The sequence below is a fragment of the Cokeromyces recurvatus genome (genome assembly GCF_025118155.1).
Source record: "Cokeromyces recurvatus strain NRRL 2243 chromosome Unknown BX663scaffold_7, whole genome shotgun sequence".
Lineage (NCBI taxonomy): Eukaryota > Fungi > Mucoromycota > Mucoromycetes > Mucorales > Mucoraceae > Cokeromyces > Cokeromyces recurvatus.
The window spans coordinates 53,652-72,156 of NW_026251393.1; the positions used below are offsets into that span (position 1 = coordinate 53,652).

The 18,505-nt window shown below is 31.2% G+C and overlaps 8 protein-coding genes across 8 annotated transcripts; 6 read left to right on the forward strand and 2 right to left on the reverse strand.

Annotated features, from left to right (window-relative positions):
- On the reverse strand, nucleotides 1-5,215 carry BX663DRAFT_502648 (C2 domain-containing protein). Its single transcript, XM_051526638.1, has 11 exons — nucleotides 4,595-5,215; nucleotides 4,210-4,523; nucleotides 3,832-4,134; nucleotides 3,619-3,739; nucleotides 3,233-3,545; nucleotides 3,023-3,144; nucleotides 2,533-2,940; nucleotides 2,119-2,452; nucleotides 1,011-2,032; nucleotides 409-865; nucleotides 1-354 (listed from the first exon to the last, which is right to left on the reverse strand). Exons 1-11 carry the CDS (start codon nucleotides 5,175-5,177, stop codon nucleotides 129-131), a joined length of 4,203 nt encoding a protein of 1,400 aa, XP_051384492.1. The 5' UTR covers nucleotides 5,178-5,215; the 3' UTR covers nucleotides 1-128.
- A 70-nt stretch (nucleotides 5,216-5,285) lies between these two features.
- BX663DRAFT_502649 (uncharacterized protein) lies at nucleotides 5,286-5,837 on the forward strand. The gene is made up of 2 exons (XM_051526639.1): nucleotides 5,286-5,513; nucleotides 5,579-5,837. Exons 1-2 carry the CDS (start codon nucleotides 5,394-5,396, stop codon nucleotides 5,768-5,770), a joined length of 312 nt encoding a protein of 103 aa, XP_051384493.1. The 5' UTR covers nucleotides 5,286-5,393; the 3' UTR covers nucleotides 5,771-5,837.
- A 620-nt stretch (nucleotides 5,838-6,457) lies between these two features.
- BX663DRAFT_530083 (ubiquitin carboxyl-terminal hydrolase-domain-containing protein) lies at nucleotides 6,458-9,563 on the forward strand (the record flags this gene model as incomplete). Its single annotated transcript, XM_051530292.1, has 7 exons — nucleotides 6,458-7,367; nucleotides 7,439-7,684; nucleotides 7,739-8,087; nucleotides 8,174-8,349; nucleotides 8,429-9,076; nucleotides 9,146-9,300; nucleotides 9,363-9,563. 7 exons carry the CDS (start codon nucleotides 6,458-6,460, stop codon nucleotides 9,561-9,563), a joined length of 2,685 nt encoding a protein of 894 aa, XP_051384494.1.
- Nucleotides 9,564-9,600: 37 nt separating this feature from the next.
- Nucleotides 9,601-10,416, reverse strand: BX663DRAFT_550187 (uncharacterized protein; the record flags this gene model as incomplete). Its single annotated transcript, XM_051531199.1, has 5 exons — nucleotides 9,601-9,705; nucleotides 9,779-9,951; nucleotides 10,016-10,191; nucleotides 10,252-10,306; nucleotides 10,374-10,416. 5 exons carry the CDS (start codon nucleotides 10,414-10,416, stop codon nucleotides 9,601-9,603), a joined length of 552 nt encoding a protein of 183 aa, XP_051384495.1.
- A 138-nt stretch (nucleotides 10,417-10,554) lies between these two features.
- Nucleotides 10,555-12,344, forward strand: BX663DRAFT_502652 (acyl-CoA N-acyltransferase). The gene has a single exon (XM_051526640.1). It carries the CDS (start codon nucleotides 10,627-10,629, stop codon nucleotides 12,070-12,072), a length of 1,446 nt encoding a protein of 481 aa, XP_051384496.1. The 5' UTR covers nucleotides 10,555-10,626; the 3' UTR covers nucleotides 12,073-12,344.
- A 1,177-nt stretch (nucleotides 12,345-13,521) lies between these two features.
- BX663DRAFT_431343 (uncharacterized protein) lies at nucleotides 13,522-14,849 on the forward strand (the record flags this gene model as incomplete). The annotated part of the gene is made up of 2 exons (XM_051522864.1): nucleotides 13,522-13,642; nucleotides 13,711-14,849. 2 exons carry the CDS (start codon nucleotides 13,522-13,524, stop codon nucleotides 14,847-14,849), a joined length of 1,260 nt encoding a protein of 419 aa, XP_051384497.1.
- Nucleotides 14,850-15,262: 413 nt separating this feature from the next.
- On the forward strand, nucleotides 15,263-17,089 carry BX663DRAFT_502658 (kinase-like domain-containing protein). Its single transcript, XM_051526641.1, has 4 exons — nucleotides 15,263-15,520; nucleotides 15,605-16,140; nucleotides 16,221-16,458; nucleotides 16,525-17,089. Exons 1-4 carry the CDS (start codon nucleotides 15,352-15,354, stop codon nucleotides 16,953-16,955), a joined length of 1,374 nt encoding a protein of 457 aa, XP_051384498.1. The 5' UTR covers nucleotides 15,263-15,351; the 3' UTR covers nucleotides 16,956-17,089.
- A 161-nt stretch (nucleotides 17,090-17,250) lies between these two features.
- BX663DRAFT_502660 (uncharacterized protein) lies at nucleotides 17,251-17,980 on the forward strand. The gene is made up of 3 exons (XM_051526642.1): nucleotides 17,251-17,425; nucleotides 17,487-17,599; nucleotides 17,671-17,980. Exons 1-3 carry the CDS (start codon nucleotides 17,269-17,271, stop codon nucleotides 17,905-17,907), a joined length of 507 nt encoding a protein of 168 aa, XP_051384499.1. The 5' UTR covers nucleotides 17,251-17,268; the 3' UTR covers nucleotides 17,908-17,980.
- Nucleotides 17,981-18,505: the final 525 nt, after the last annotated feature.

The window sequence follows — 18,505 nt, forward strand, 5'->3', positions numbered from 1 at the left end:
GAAAAAGAAGAAAAAAAAGAAAAGAAAATATAATTGACAATATAATATGTATGTGTATATATACACACACACATAAAAAAAAAAAATGATGCAAGACTGGTATTGAATTATAATTTATTCATTTATTTTTAATTGGCTATTTGATAATCAATTTTAACATGAATTTCACCATTCCCTTCAGGTCCCAAAGGTAACCATTTATCTAGTGTTTGTACAATAGGTGGTCTAATAAGATCCCAAAGAGAACTTGACCATAAACCAATTTCAATAGAATAAAAAGTATGTACTTCTTTTACTTTAAATTCTATTGTTATATCCTCTTTATTATATATTTCTTGTGTAAAGCTTTCGTTCCTATAATAATAATGAATTATTTGGTTTTTTAAAATACTTTATAGTCTATTTTACCATTTAGGAGTGGTTGTCTTTTTAACTTTCTTTGATTTCATGACTTGATTCTTTCCTAAATTAACATATACAATCGTATTTTCTCCTTTTAATCCTCTTGCTTCTATTATTTGAATAGTTAATCTGCCTCGGCTTGAAGATGTGATTTGCTGTGTTGTTGTATTCTCTTTTTCCTGTTGATTTTCTGGTAATAATCCTAATGAAGACACATTCTCTCTGGTGGTATTTTTGGGTGGTTGGCTCCAGTTAAATACCGTTGTCCCTAGTTTAGTCGTCATTCGACGTGTAGTGCCCATAAATGTTGTATGCGTCTTTCTACGTAATAATAATTGTGGATCCCATTTGAATCGAACTCTAACTGATCCTGTATCACCTGCTTGTCCATCTAAAGGTATTTCTATTTCTTTTGCACTAAAACTTTCGACCATATCACCTCGAATAGTTATGCCTCCAGAACCTATAATTATTCAAATCATAAATATCGTTCACATATATAATATGTATATATATGACTTTTATTTTTTTATTTTTTTTTCCTTTTTCTCTTGGAAAGAATTTTTTTTTTTTTTTTTTTTTTTTTTTTTTTTTTTTTTTTTTTTTACCTAATGGAACATCTCCGGCCAGTTGATTCCAATCAAATACTTCAATTCTAAAGCTGGCAGTTACACGAGACATAATTGGCACTTCAAATTTTTCATTTGTCCAAATTGGATTACAATTCTTCTTAATGACTTGACTCTTATAAACAATATCGCCATTGACAGTAAAGACAACATAGGGATCACTTGTACCAGACTTATCAACCGCTTTCAAATCTTTCGCTTTCAATAAAGTGACGGTTAAAATACCTTGGTTCTCTAAGCTTTCATCAGGGTTCACTTTGTAATTCAATAAAGGTACGTAACCAAAGCTAAGTTTGATTTGTGCAGGACCACCAACAGGATTGATCAAGTTATACCACTCACCATCATCCTCTTCAATATGCATCAGCATCTTTTGATTAAGATCAACTAATGATGTGTCAGATGCATTTCCTTCTGCTGTTAACAGCCTTTGTCGAATACTTCGCTGTATGTGACGAATGATACGTTCACTACTTTCGTACCAGTAACCTAGTTTATCATCGTCCTTTTCTGTCTTATGTGCAGGCTTAAGCTCAATAGCGACCCGTGAAAATCCTGAATCCTTAATAAAGGCATCTGCCGTCTCATTAAAGACTATCGTACGTCCCTTGAGAGTGTTTGTCTTGTGTTGACTTGTTAAAGAATCTACCATCACTTGACAATAGCATTCATATACTTCACTTGCTTTAATTTCATGAATCTTAACCGTAAGAATACCACTACCATAACAAGAAAGGTCAATAATATCATCTGGTGTATAACGTATAGGCACTCCATGTAAATCGATCATAGGTAATAAGTTTTGCATTCTATTGACAATCTTTTGATGATTCGTTATCCTTGTCGGCGATGCTATGCTTTGTTTGTTATCCATGTCTTGTTGCTCCGTTTCACTTTCTTCATTTTCATCCATTGCTTCTGGTAGGGCTAAAGCAGGATAAAATTCGACAGAATAAACTAGAAAGCCTCTTACTACATTATTAGCTTGAAGGGGTGATTGTCTTATAAAACACATAAATAAACCTTATTTATATCTAATACCTAACAATATATATATATATATATATATATGTATATGCTTGTTTACCTGTCAAGTTTTGGCACTGCAGCTTCATACCAACTATTTTCATTCTCATCCTTACATTGTTTAATAATCTCCTTTACAGGAAACTCAGTTGTACCGAGATTTTTATCTTTAGCACCAGAAGTCCAATCCATAAGTTCAAGTATAAGGTTCTCATGTAAAGAGTGAACAGGGATATAATGAAATTCACCCCATTCTGGTGTTTCTGTATTGTCAAGGATTTCAGTTCTTGCTCGAACTTGCCTTCCTGATTTAATTCTCACATAAGCATTGTGACTACCACTATTAAGATTTTCCGCTGACCAAATTGAAAATCGCAAAACACCTACAGGTGCACCTAAAAAAAAAAAAAAGATCAAATACAACCACAAATAAATACTAAATATAATCTTCTTCTATTGTTAAGAAATACTGTACTATAGATGCCAGTACCACCCATACTAGCAAGTCCAGTCATAACAACAGGTTTCCATTGTACACTAAATCTTAAACGTGCAGCTGTATCTTGTCCTTTTTTCTTTAAAGTCCACCAATAATCTTTTTCTTCTTGTTGAGCAATGATATCTGTCAAGTAAGCGTTCCAGGAACCCAATGATTCATCACCTGCAAAATCAATACGATCAATTATGCTGACTCGAATAAAGACCTCAGTTTGATCCAAAACCATGATTTCGTAAGGTCTTTCGAATTTAGGATTGGATGTACGTTTGAATGTTGGGGTTTCGAATCGATCAACGCCATTGATTTTTATCAAGGCGTATGGGTTCACTTTATTTGAACCTAGGTTCTTACATTCATGAATTATTATACGAACAATACCAGAATCTATGAAGGGCAACATGAATTATCACTTTTTTTTTATAATAAACAGCAAAAAAAAAAAAAAAAAAGAGAGAGAGAAACTTACTTGATGGTTCAGCTTCAATAATGCTTCCGTCTGGATTTTGAATAGACTTTGATACAGGGAAATAGCGCATATCTACTTTCAAATTTGAAATAAATTTACCATTTCGAAGCATAGGTAATTCTCTATGATATCCAATATATATATATATATATTTAAAAAAGAACAGCTATAGCTATATAAAGATATATACATGTATATATATATACATACAAATTATCTAATTGCATATCTTCATTTTCTTTGATATCTCTCAAATCAAAATGGGCTCTCGCTAGTCGTTTACCTGCCTTTTTTGTGTTACTTGTCGTTCTTAATTCCATGATTAAAATAGAATTTAAATTATTCAGCAATAAGAACTTGGTTTCATTCCAATGAGGTGTATGTGTATCTTCAGAAATAGATGTTTTTTCCAATTCTTGAGCTTTGTTTAAAAAGAATCGAACAAATGGATTTAAATGAGAGTCGGATGATTTAATCTTTGAACAAGAATGTACAGTAACAGCCAAAACACCATTGGCTTGACCTTGTAACAAAAGATTAAAAATGTATTTATATACATCTATTTTAAGGAAAAAAACACACACACACACACTTACTAATATCTAATTCTCCGGTAAAGAATTTTTCAATATCATAAGAGAATACGTTTGGGTAATAGAGCATAGGACCTAAAATAGCATGAGCTTGATCTCTTACAAAACTTTGAAGTCCAGGAATCTAAAAACAATAATAATGATAAAGGTTGAATACATATTATATATATATATATATATATATATATATAATAGTTATTTCATATACATGCATACATTATTCACATCAAAACCAAAGGCCTCCCCACCTATGGGCTTTAAAACATAGTCGAATATAGGCTTTTCCATGAAGCAAACTTCCACAATTTTTATATGGGGCATTTTACTTGTGAATTGAAACTTAAGTCTTATACGGCCTTTAAAACTCATATCTTCTACAAGTACAGGGAAAGCTGTTCCTACAAACCCTTTACCAAGGCGAATGTTCAAGACGACTTTAGGATTTATCTTTTGGCTTAATTGTTCTTTTGTCATCCCAATTGTATCATTAGGTACAAAAGAAACTGTCCAATCCATACACTGTATAGATAAATTAATATATATATACATATATATAGTATATATAATATATCTTTATCTATTTAAAATCTTTACCACTGTATCAGGATCAGTATCTGTAAATGATTTTACGCTTTCAATTCGAAATGGTTTTGACCCCAAAGTAAATGTAGTTAATCTAACAGAATCCAAGAAGCTGGGTAAATAATCCACTAAATAAGTATCTATATTTTCAATGACAAAGGTACTAAGTATTTGTTCGAAAATTAACCAAAATTTTTGAACAAGATTATTTAGCCATTCTACTTTTTCATTTTCTGAACTTTCCAATGCGATATGAGCCATTCCCTTTTTAATATCATCTGTTGTACGTGCTGTAAACCTTTTGTAATAAATTTTAAAATAGGAAGCTTTTGGTACAATTTAGTAGGATAGATCATCACAAAAAAAAAAAATCTCAAATGCGTATGTATAAATTTACCTATAAAACAGAGCCCAAAAATAAATAGGTTTATACTCCCTCCTAAACGAGCAAGTAGCCAAAACGAAATACCAATAATGAAAATAATCCCAAAGTTATGCCATTCATCACTAAAAGAGCTCATGGGTATCCAGATTTCTTCATGCTTATTCTTTTTTTCAGTAGCCTTTATACCAAGTGAACCACCTGGATTTATCCTATTCGAAAAGGCCGTCCAACCAATACGAGAATCATCAGGTAACGGTTTACTGACCCTGTAACCTGCTATCGTGTTCACAATAGGTTGGCGGCGTTTTGTGGATTGGGTTCTCTTTATTTTCTCTATAGGTTTCTTTTGTTGAGCAGCTTCAATGGCTTTTTTAATTTTATCTGCATCACTAGAACCTATTTCCGTTGCAAACCCTTCTTGGTTGCGACCAAGTGTACGAAAATCTGGAATGAGCTCTTTAGTTGACACAAGATTAATGTTGGTGTTGTTGTTGTTGTTGACAACTTCATTGGCTATAGCATCTCTTGTATGAATAGGTGCATCTGTATTCGTTTGTTTTGCTTGTATTGCTTCAATTTCTTCTTGTGTTTGCATTGGGTTGAATAAAGAGACAAAGAAATATAAAAAAAAAATAAATAATGATAATAAGATGAAAAAAAAAGTTTATTTTTATGCTCTCCGAATAAGAAGACAGCTGCTGCTGTTTGATAATGATAAATTGAGGTTTATTATGTAATAAAAATAATAACCGCTTTAACAGTAAAAAAAAATGTTTCTCTTTTTACATTTTTCATTAAATTCAATTCATAAATGGATAGTTCTTGGACTGAAGTTCAGCATATATGTGATACCAACCTAAATAAAGTATCTCCTGTATCTGCTGTTTGTTGGGATCCTTATCATGAACTATTATGGGTTGGCAATGATGCTGTAAGACACATTTATCCAGTTTAATTATCATTAACTCATAATAATAATAATAATAATAATAAAAGGGTCGAGTTTGTTCATATTATGGAAAAGGTTTACAAAGATATACTTCATGGAAAGCACATAAAGACGGACAAGTACGACAGATTCGTGTAATTGATAGAGGTGTTATTAGTTTATGTCCAAATGGTCTTCAAATGCGTGATCGTAGAGGTCTTGTTAAATGGAACTTGAGGTTAGATTTCATAATTAAATAATCACAAGCCTTATCAACGTTTTTTTTTTCTTTTTTTTTTCAATTAGTAATGAATATACAAAAGATCTTCATTGCATGACATCAACTACTTTAACAAACGGTGAATTATTAGTAGCAGGTCAACAAGACGATATGCTAGTTGTCAGTTTAGCTTGTGGCACAATTACACGTAGAATCACAGACGCTTCAAATATTGTAGTTTTAAAAAGTCTACCACGATCTGTTTGTGCTGGCTCATTATTAGGTGAAGTGACATTAAGAGATCCAAGAACAATGAAGGTAGAGCAACGAGTGCAAGCTCATACAGCAACTTTGTCTGACTTGGATGTTTCTGGCAATTTATTGCTTACTTGCGGTTTCTCACAAAGGTAAATAGATAAATAAAGCAAAAAAAAAAAAAAAAAAAAAAAAAAAAAAAAGAGAAAGAGAAAGAGAAAGAGAAAGAGAAAGAGAGATAGGAAGACTAAATGATATTCAATTTAACAAATGCTCTAATGCTAGACAAGGCTCACTTATTATGGATCCACTTGTTAAAGTATATGATATTAGAATGGCTATAAGGACATTGGCACCAATTCCATTTCCTAGTGGCCCTATGTATCTAAAGATGCATCCAACACTTTCTACAACATGTTTAGTAGCATCTCAGACAGGACAATTTCAAATGTGCGATGTGTCAAGTTTAATTATGAGTTCATATGCAACACCTGCACAATTTCATCAAATACAAACATCAAGTTATATTACAGCAATGGATATCTCAAGTTCGGCGCAAACTCTTGTATTTGCAGACGGTGCAAGTTTTGTTTATCAATATGCAGATCGTGAAGATTATGCTGTTAATCCATACTCATTACCACTTTCTACTCCAGATATTGTACAGACGCAAACAACGGTTATGAATGAAGATAGTCCTTTATCATCAGTGGGTATGCCTTATTATACAGATCAGCTCTTATCTGTCTGGCCAAGTAATAGTATATATGAAGTTGGAGCAAAACCCCCAGCGATTGATGAAGAGATTTTAAAAAATATGAAGACAATTGATTTTGTAGGGTATGCACCTAATCCTGGAAACATTCATCGAAATCAGATTCCACGTAAAAAGAAAATAATAAAGAAAAAGAATGGACCCAAGTTTAGATCCGAGCAAGAGAGAGAGATGCTAAAATCAGCCAACAAGTTATTAGGTGATGATGCTGAACAATTACAACATTCTGATAGACGATCTTCTTCTGTTGGCGATATTTCTATTGCCAATGATCCAGCCGTTCTAAATATGCCTCGATATTATCAACGTGTTGAAATTCAATATAGTAAATTTGGCATTGATGATTTTGACTTTGGATATTATAATTCAACACGTTATGGTGGACTTGAAACTCATATCCGTAATTCTTATTGCAACTCACTTTTGCAAGTTTTATACTTCATCATACCATTACGAAAAATTGCAAAGTCTCATATCAAGATTTCTTGTCCTAAGGATAATTGTCTTTTATGTGAGCTTGGCTTCCTTTTCCGTATGCTTGAAGATTCAAAAGGTCAGAATTGTCAAGCAACTAATTTCCTTAGAGCATTTAGTACAATTCCTCAAGGTAAATCTCAAAAAAAAAAAAGAAAAAGAAAAAAAAAAAGAATCTGCATTTAATCTAACATTACTTGATAGCTTCTGCTTTAGGATTATTTGAACCAGAAACATCTAATAAAAATTTACCTTTTTCAACACTTATTCAAAATTTTACTCGGTTTATTATGGAACAAATTCATCAGGAATCTAATCTCTCAACAGGGAACCCATTAATATCAAAGGCTTTTAACCAGACGATTCATTTTAAAAATGATCAAGAACCTATCAAATTAGATATTCCTTCTACAATGCAACAGTTATTTGGGCTTCAGACATTGAGTCAAAGTAAATGTAGTAGTTGTCAAGAGGAAGTATCAAGAATTACCTATCCATTTGTAGTTGATATGCTCTATCCTAAAAAGAATGATAAGAAATCCCGAAAGAGATCATTTACAAGTATCCTGAAAACAAGTATGTATAGAGAAAACCAAACAAAAGCTTGGTGTTCAAACTGTCATCAGTATCAACCTACAACAACAAAAAAGATCATCTGCGGCTTACCAGGCGTTATGTTGATAAATTCAGGAGTAGCATCGAGTGATGACGCACTTATTTGGAGACAAAATGGTCCTAATAGTCCAAAAATACCACATCATTCATCTACTGATAATCATAGTAACCAAAGTTCCGCAAATGAAGAATCTAACAATTCCGTCAATAATTCGCCTTCTTCATGGTTACCAGAGCGGTAAATAATCAAAGGAAAAGAAAAAAAAAAGCAATACACATACAAAAGAGATAAGGATTCTATTCTTTAACACAATCATTTTATAGATTTGGTATTTATATTAATGGAACAGAGCTTGTAGTTAAAGCTTTGCCTATTGGTAAAGAGATTCCACCAGAATTTAAGGGATCTCCTAAAACATGTGCCATATATGAACTATCTTCTACAATCCTACAAGTGCAAGAAGAAGAAGAGGCAGCACATCTTGTTTCACAAATCAAAAGTAAAACGATAAATTTCGATAATTCAAAAAAAAAAAAAAAGATAGTTAATCTTTTTTTTTTCTTCTTTTTAATTATTAGTTCTTGAAGCTGAATTGGAGCCAGAAGCAAACTCACCTTGGTATCTATTTAACGACTTTTTGGTACGTAGAATTCGACAAGAGGAAGTGTTTTCATATAAAGGAACATGGAAGACACCAGCAGTACTTCAATATACTCGTGTTGATTTAGAAAGTTTATATGACTTGGATATTCTACCTTCTAAAGTAGATTATTCTTTGTTATTTAAAGATTTATCGATTGCACAGGAAGCTAATATGAATCCACGTTACGAAATACTTACAGAGGACGAAATGCCTAAACCAGGTACACTGATTGCAATAGATGCTGAGTTCGTAGCACTACAACAGGAGGAGACAGAGATCCGTAGTGATGGCACAAAATCTGTCATTCGACCTAGTACACTTACTTTAGCTCGTGTAAGTGTCTTACGAGATGACATAGGGCCAAAACAAGGTGTGCCGTTTATTGATGACTATATAGCCACAAGTGAGCCTATTGTTGACTATCTCACTGAATTTAGTGGAATTGTTGCAGGTGATCTCGATTATATGCAATCTAAACATACACTTGTACCGTTAAAAGTGGCGTATAAAAAATTACGTTTATTAGTTGATTTAGGATGTATCTTTGTAGGGCATGGTTTAAATAAGGATTTCCGAATTATAAGTAAGAATTTATTTCCATAGAAAGCCTTTATTTATTTTCGGTATTGACATAATTTTTTTTTTCTATTAGATTTACTTGTTCCTCCTGAGCAAATTATTGATACTGTAGATATATACCATCTTCGAAACCGACAAAGAAAGATTTCACTACGATTTTTGGCATGGCACTTATTACATCAAGATATTCAGGCTGAAACGCATGATAGTATTGAAGATGCACGAACAGTAATGATTCTTTTATAATTTTTTGATAATTATAGAATATTAATTTTTACATCATTATTTAGGCACTTGTTTTATATAAAAAGTACCTCGAATATAAAAAAGATGGTACTTTTGGACAAGTATTAGAAGAAATATATGAAGCAGGGCATAAAGCAAATTGGTTAAAAGGAACAAAAGATACTCTTTCAAGAGTCTCAAGTACAACTCAAATGGAATCCTTAGTTGAATCTAGTCCATTGTTTACTACAAATTGGCTTGCTTAATATAGTTTATTTTTTTTCCTTTACTTTCCTTTTTTTTTTAAGTTGATACTAAGTATAATGTACCAATAACGGTAGTGGCAAGTACAGCATAACCTGTTCTATATACACCCTTCATATCAAGGCATCTACCAGAATCCCAAATCTATATTATATGAATGTTATTATTATAAAATAATCTTTTTTAAAAAAAAAGAAAAAAAAAAGAATATGCTTACCAAGTGTCTAATACCATTTGATAAATGATAAGTAAATGGGGCAGCTAACATAGCTTTTACTGCATATTTAGCAGCATCAGGAGCAATGGCAAACTGTGAAATAAGAGTTTCAGAGTCAATATGATAGCCGAAAGCAGGGGCAGCAAGATATGCCATTGAACTTAAATAAAGAGCTAAAAAAAAAGGGGGAAGTTAAGCCAAATTAAGCTTATTAACACTGGTTAAATTTTTCTTTACCGCCACCAAGGGCAACGCCAGTTAATCTATGTGCACTCGACATGTACCAAGTTAATTGAGGTTGATAAATGGATAAATGAGGTGAAGTTGGACGCAATTTGCGTTGTGCAAGTAAAATGTCAGACTCTGTTTCGGTTGTTGATTGCGTAAGATGTTGTCTAGTAGCCTGAAAGTATCTAATGACGTTTTAGTATAATTATTAATTTACTTTAATGGAAAATTAGAATTAAACTAACCGAATGCCTAAACTTGATACATTCTTGTTAAAAAAAGGACGTGATAAAAGAGGGCCTACAAAAAAAAATAAAGACATTATTTACTGATTAAGGGAATAGTGTTTTTTTTTTCTCCTTATTACTTTTTGATGATAGACGAACTAGTAATTGATGATTAACTGACATGTTCAATGTAAGAATTTATGCTTGAAAAAAAAAAAGGGTAGTACAAAAAAGCAAAATTGGCAAGTAAAAATATAGTCACAAGAATTAACCATGGATTTGATGAATTTGAATATTATTTTTTATTAATGATTACCTTTGCTTAATCTCTCTTTTTTTTTTTCAAGATTAAGATTAGATTGCATTCTATATTTTTTTTAACAAAAAAAGAAAATGAATGAAAGTATGGAAATTGGCTCTACAACAACAACGATAACAGCAACTATTACTACTGATTTTGCTAACATGGAGAAACGTGTGATAACAACTACGGAAGGAGTCCAGGTACAGAAATTTTTAGCGGCGCCTGTAAATTGTAAGCTATTTGTTGAAAAAATGACAAAAGAGGGAGAATCGGAATTTAGGAAAGCAGAGATATTATCCTTACGACAAACACTTCAAAACCAACAACCAGAATTCTACGTTCATTATATTGAATTTAACAAACGTTTAGATGAATGGGTTTCGATAGATCGACTTGACTTTACTCGACCTATAGAGTTTCCTATAAAGAAGTATCAAAATCAACTTTCTTCTACAGACGGTAGTAGTAGTAGAGAAAATATACCTTCTCAAAATAGACGTAAAAACTTGAAGAGAAAAGAGACAATAGGTCCTCATAAGAGAAATAATGTATTAGAAGTTGAAATAGAAGAAGGAGAGGATGAAATAGATTCAAAGAAAAATGATATTGAAAGGCTAAAAATGTCTAGATCTACGACACAAAATATACATGAAGTGGCAAGAGTAAAGAATCTGAATAAGATTCAAATTGGTCAACACGAAGTAGAAACATGGTATTTTTCGCCCTATCCTTTTGAATATACATATTGTGATATCTTATATATTTGTGAATTCTGTCTTTGCTTTTATGTTTCATATAAACAGTTTGAAAGACATAGAACAAGATGTCAACTTTATCATCCTCCAGGCAATGAAATTTATCGTCATGAGGAAATTTCATTCTTTGAGATCGATGGACGTAAGCAAAAGACTTGGTGTCGAAATCTCTGTCTATTATCTAAATTATTTCTAGACCATAAAACGCTCTATTATGACGTGAACCCATTTCTATTCTACTGTATGACAGAGAAGGATGAAAAAGGATATCATTTAATTGGATATTTTTCAAAAGAAAAGGAATCATCTGAAAACTATAATGTAGCGTGTATCTTAACCTTACCACATTATCAGAGATTAGGGTATGGTCGTTTGCTGATCTCATTCTCATATGAGTTATCCAAGATAGAGGGTAAAGCAGGTTCTCCTGAAAAGCCCTTATCTGATTTAGGGCTATTGTCATATAGGGCTTATTGGACTGATGCAATTATTGAACTCTTATTAGTGTCTCATGATCTATCACCATCAGAGAAAGAATTTACATTAGAAGAAATCTCACAAAGAACATCGATCACAACTCGAGATATATTATATACTTTACAATCTATTAGAGCTTTGAAATATTATTGTGGACAGCATATTATTTGTTTAGCAGATAAAGTAATTGAACAATGGAAAACAAGTTACGAAAAGAAAAAACAAAGAAAAAGGATTATTTTTCCTGAAAAGTTAAATTGGAAGCCAACCCATTTTACACCTGCTCAACTCAGATATCTTTAAACTTTATTCCACATATGTAATGAGAAAAAAAGAAAATACCCTTGTTTTTAATAATTATGTTATATTTTTAATAAATTAATAAGCAGCAAGAAAAGATCCAAAATATACAAAGAAGTAAGTACTTCAAGTAACTGATAAAGTAATGTATTCTTTATTTTATTATGCCTGAATCTTAACAAGTACAGTACACAGTACACGTACAAGAAGAATAGGAAGTTTGTATAGCATTCTACATAAGCTTAATTCAAATTATTGCTATGAGTAGTGGTGCCAAAGAATTTAATTACTTATTTGCATGTATGAATCAACTAAGTTTGTAAGCAAATCTATCATTCTGTGAATAAATACCGTCTTTTAATAATCCTTATTAAATAAAATATGTATTAACATTAATTTATTTTACTTTTTATTTTCAACTTTTTCAAAAGTTTTTTCCGCTGTTTTCAATGTGAAAAAAGTTATACTGGCTACGTGAATTATTTATCTCTTCTGAATTATGTATTATATATAGATATAAAATCAATTAACCACATCGAAACAAAACAATGAGCTAATTTGGCGTATTTAATCAATGACACTGTTTTCTATATGATAACCGTAATTTTACGTTGGACAAGACGAGTTTTTTCTTTTAATGCAGAAGAAAACATTCACATTTAAAATAAGTTTTTTATTATACATGGAAACAATTTCCTAAGAATGTTTGCTATAAATTTGTTTCGAGTATTATTCATGTTAGTATTAATTTTGTTTAATCTTTAAAGAATTTTCTACAAAAAAAAGAAAAAGAAAAAGATGATTCATGTATTTTGTTGCTATTTTTTTTCTTGATCTGATTAAAACAATTACTGCTGTTGGTTGAAACTTTTAAACCTTATATGTCGTGGTAGCATTCATGTACTTTATCCAGTAAAAATTGCTCCTGAATTTTAATATTTATTTATTCCCTTCAGAAATTTTTTCTTTTTTTTTTTTTTTTTTTTTTTTTTTTTTTGAACATTTAGACCTTCTTTTTTTTTTTCATCTTTTACTGACTCTAGCAAGTACGTATATAACGTACAATATTACTTTCCATTAAAGATGAGTCAAAATAATTCTGATATTCAAATAGGATCAACTACTGAATTAAGACAGATCTCACATCTAAAGCATGTTCAAAGTACTGTCGAGAAAGAACTATCATCAAATTCAATACCTACTTTATCTAATATATCGAAATCAACAATACAAAAGGATAAATATTCATTTCATTCTTTAAAACCTTGGCTTATGTGGTGGAATGCTGAAGAATGGTGGTCGTGTTGGGTTGGTCTTTTATTTTTTGGCTGTATAACAGCTGCAGTTAAGCATGATATTCCTTCACCAGAATTTTTACCCTGGGAAAAAAACCCTTTTTATACATTATTTGGTACAACACATAATTATGGCTTACTTGTTATCTTTGTTGCCATGGGCATTATGTTGTGGTTAGTAATGGCTGCTATAAGTGCTCCTCATTGGCAGAAATTTCCTTTCGGATACCTTGTTGTTTTCTTTATCGCTCTTGTTAGTAAAATGTTAGCAAGTAATGGTAAATAGTGATTTATTATAATGATAATGATGATGGGACTTTTAATTTTCTTTTCTTTTCTTTTCTAGTTGTACTTAAGAAAGCTAGTATAAGTGATTCAATATGGGCAATTGTCCTTGGATGTTGCCTTCGTAACTTTATTTCATTTATTTCCTTTTTTAAAGCAAAAAGAACATCCCATCATAGTACTGATACTACAACTCTTCGTTTACCATCTTGGCTTAAAATTGCACAACAAACAGAACTTTATATTGCAACAAGTTTAGTGTTATTATGTATTGATATCAATGTCCTTCGTCCCTTGGCTCCTCGCGCTTTGTTTGTCAGCTGGATTGATACCCCTATCTTATTTATGGTCGTTGCTTGCTTTGGTTGGACACTACTTAAGATGGACCCTCAGATAGCGATTATCCTTTCAGGTGCAACCTTTATTTGTGGATCCTCTGCTGCTATCGCTTTAGGATCTAGTATGGGCGTCCCTCCCTATAAGACTGCAATGCCTATCGCTATCATCTCTATCTTTACTATTCCTAGTATTATCGCTTTACCTTATATAGCAAAGGAATTAAAATTATCACCAACTGTAAGTGGTGCTTGGTTTGGTGGCTGTGTGGACTCTACTGGAGCAGTTATTGCCGCTGCTAGTATCTATGGTGATATTGAAGCGATCAATACATCCGCCGTTGTGAAAATGATGCAAAATATCTTGATCGGACCGCTTTCAGTTATCATGGCCTGGGCTTGGTCTAAATATGAATTAAATAGAGCACTTCGACGACAAGAGGAGGAAGAGCTCTTAAGAAGACAGAATGAAGGAAATGTGAACAATAATCAAGAGACATCAACCGTAAAGGAAACCACCTATGTTGCTACAACTGATAAACAAAAACCTAAAAAGGAGAGTGCCTATGTTTTGTTATGGAAGCGTTTCCCTAAATTCGTCATAGGCTTCATCGTGACAGCCGTTTTATTTAATACAACAATTAGTGATCCTAATCATCGATCATTAGTAAATTCGTTTTGCTTTTATGTCTCTGAATGGTTTTCAACATTATCATTTGTAAGTATCGGAATGGGCTTAGAATTGAATGAAATGAAACAAAATATGCGTAGTCTTGGTAAATTAGTCACTTTGTATATTATTGCTCAAATGGTTGATATCGTTATTACATGTCTATTAGCATGGACAGCATTCACCTATCTATAATAAATATTATAATTTATTTTGAAATACCCTAAGAAACATGTTGGTTTTATAATATTTATTTTTTATTTAGTTTGATTCAAATAAATTATGCATGATTTTCAAAATATATTAATGGAACCGGGCATTTGTTTCTAAGACTCAAATGCATGACTTTCTTTTTCTTTATTAAATTTATATATGTTTATACATGTGTGTGTTCTAAACAAGAACATTTATTACGTAACAGCTTAAACATTCATATTATTATTACAACCAAAATTCGTGAAACATACATTTAAGACATGGAAGAAGAAGAGAAAAAAAATATGTCAAAAACTTTGATATAAATATGGATATATTTTTCTTTTATTTTCTGTTTTTTTTTTCTTGAAAAAAATAATAATAATAATAATAATAATAATAATAATAATAATAATAATAATAATAATAACCTTCAAAATTAGCAAGTATCAAGTTGAAAGCTTTTTCACCTCATATCACAGATTTTTGTAGTACAAGATCCATGATTTCATTTGATTTCTTACAAATCAAAGCTTATAAAAAATCAAAGCTTTTCCACTTTATACAAAAGAAGTTGGTATTAAAGTATTTTACCGGAAAACAGAATAAAGAAGACAATTCAAAAAATTGTACCTTAAAAATAAATTATTCCGAAAAAACCAAAACGCCCCGTATGTTATAAAAAAAAAAAACGATGATTAAACTGATTATATTTTCAACAAACAATATATATACACATATATATTCATATATAGAGCCAAAATCAACTGATTGGTCAAGCATATTGGAAGCAGTAAGCTTATTTTGTAGCAATAAGAAACATGCAAGTCCTATTTTATCCATTTTTAATTTCCCTGAAACACCAAGAATTGTCTCTTCGTCATCTCTACTTTCACAAGATACTCCTCTGGTTGCGCCCACTATCTCAGGAAGGATCAGTGATAATCTAGTTATTGAAATATTAGCAAATGATCAATCCAATGAGACGCTACCACTTCAATTCTGTGATTTATTGAAGGAATGTTCGTATGAAGATAACTTATTATCACCAGAGTCGATTCCAGAAGATCATTTTGAAAAGGATATTACTCTTGATCCCTTAATTGATAAACAACTGGGTCAGTACAGATTCAAAGAGATTTTGGGTATAGGTGGATTTTCTCGAGTTTATTTAGCCGAAAATACGCTTGAAGGGAATAGATTATCTGCTATAAAAGTAATGAGTAAAAGAAGAATGCAAATGGACCGTCTTTTCGATGCAAATGCTTTAAGAGAATTAAATATTCTAAAGGTAAACCTTATATGCTCTAGTCTAATATATATATACATATAATGATTTAACATATACTTTCTATCATTTATGGTATCCAGATGCTTAAACATAAAAGCATTGTTCAACTAGAAGCTACAATCGAAACTGATATGTATTTTTGTCTTGTTTTGGAATACGTTCCTGATGGAGACCTTTATAATTATGTTAGACAATCTCGTGATCGTGAAAAAAGCGAAGCCGATGAACAAATTATAAAAAAACTTGTTTATGAATTAATCGAAGTCATTTCTTGGTTACATGATCAAAATGTGGTCCATAGAGACCTTAAACTAGAAAGTAAGTTGCATATATTACTTCATATATACATGACACTTATTTCACTTTATATATATATATATTAAGATATTCTTTTATGGCATGATAAGGATAATAATCCACATATCAAGTTAACAGACTTTGGCTTAGCCTGTGTTATTGATCCTAAATATCCAGTTTTGTACACTCAGTGTGGTAGTCTAGAGTACGTTTCTCCAGAGATATATACAAGTAGAAATGGATTTGATGGTCAAGTAGCTGATATATGGTCTCTTGGGATAATCATTTATGGGCTCCTTATAGGACACTTGCCATTTGCTTTTAAACCAGCAGAAGGTGATACATTATCAGAATTTATGTATCGAATCAGTAATCGAAACATAAAATGGCCTAACAATGAATATCCAAGTGAAGATGCAAAAGAAGTTATTCAATGTATACTTGAAAGAAGACCTGAGCTACGAGTTACTCTGAGAGAAATTGTCAGATTGTCTTGGTTTCTAAGTTTACGCAATTGATATATAATAATTTTATAGCAAAAAGAATAAAATAGGAATTGCAATAATAAAGTAATAAGGGGGGGGGAAGGAGGGAACTTTTTTCTCACTATAAATAGTAACGGTATATATGTGTGTGTAATAGTGAGAGAAAGAGGTGGGGGTGGAGAGAGAGAGAGAGAGGAAATATTAGATAAATAATATCTGTAGTCCGCTCGTACAATAATTGGCAATGATTAAGGAAATCCCGCTAAATGACATAAGCTTTAGCTTATTTCTCTTGTTACTTTTGCTTTTTCTTTCGTTTTTTCTTTTCTTTTTATTCTAAAAAAAGATGAGTAATTATTTATGGAAAAGAAAAAAATTTGAGTCAGAGCCACAATTATCAGAAAGAGATGCAAGAGTTTTAGACACATATACACGTAGAATGAAAAGATTTGATGAAATGGTTAAAATATGCTGTTGTTGGATCGGATATGATGTATTATTAGGTCAGCTATATAATTATGTATATTGTGTCTTATTTCATGTATAAACACAATACATATATAGATTTTATTCCTGTAGTTGGTAAAGTAATATCATTATCATATGCTTTATCATTATATCGATTAGCGTGTCAATGTGATTTGCCAAGAACAATTAAGCGTAGAATGCTATATCATGTTAGTATAAATTTTTTGGTAAGCTACAATAGAGCCCTTTTCTGATTTTGAGTATATGTATAATATGAAAGCTTGGCTTGATTCCTATTTTAGGTATCTTTTTAGATATGATGTATAGAGCTCATAGCAAAAATGCCCGTATCTTGAGAAGATACTTATATGAAAGAGCTAGATTAAACAAAAATGAAGCAGAAAAAGAAGCCTTAAAGATTGGAAGCAAAGATGATAAGCAGCACCTTCATTTATCACTGCCTACAACTGTATTGATGGAACAGGATGAAAAAAATGAGATAAATAAAACTATATAATATATTTATTTATTTATTTTTTAATCTATTCAAGTTGCTGTATATTCAATATTGATAGTGATTTTCATTATTGAAATATATCATTTCTGTTGTAGCTACGATTAAATAAGATTTATTTATTTTTAAAAAATGACCAATAAGCATGCAACAATTTCAGTAAGCTGCATTACCCTAGTCAGTTCAAAAAAAAAAAAAAAAAAAAAAAAAAAAAAAAAAAAAAAAAAAAAAAAAGAGAGAGAGAGAGAGAGAGAGAGAGAGAAAGAAGTGTAATAAAAACCCCTTAGGAGTCAAGAGTGAAAAAAAGGCAGAAGAAAAGAAAATGGAAACATTATGGAAATACTAGTGTAGGATAAAGACAATCAATATATTAGTTTAGCACCAGGATTGATAGGAGAAGAAAGAAATGGATAATCCCTTTTATTCAGAATAATGTAAACTATCGGTCAACAAACTAATCAAGAAGAAGTTAATTCCAAAGGCTTTGGTTTATTCAAAGATAGTTGGTTAAGGAAAAAAGGAAAGTGGGTCGCGATAGTTAGTGGTATTTAGAATAGGTGATGCATATGGCAACATTTGATAAAATGATCATGAGTAAAAT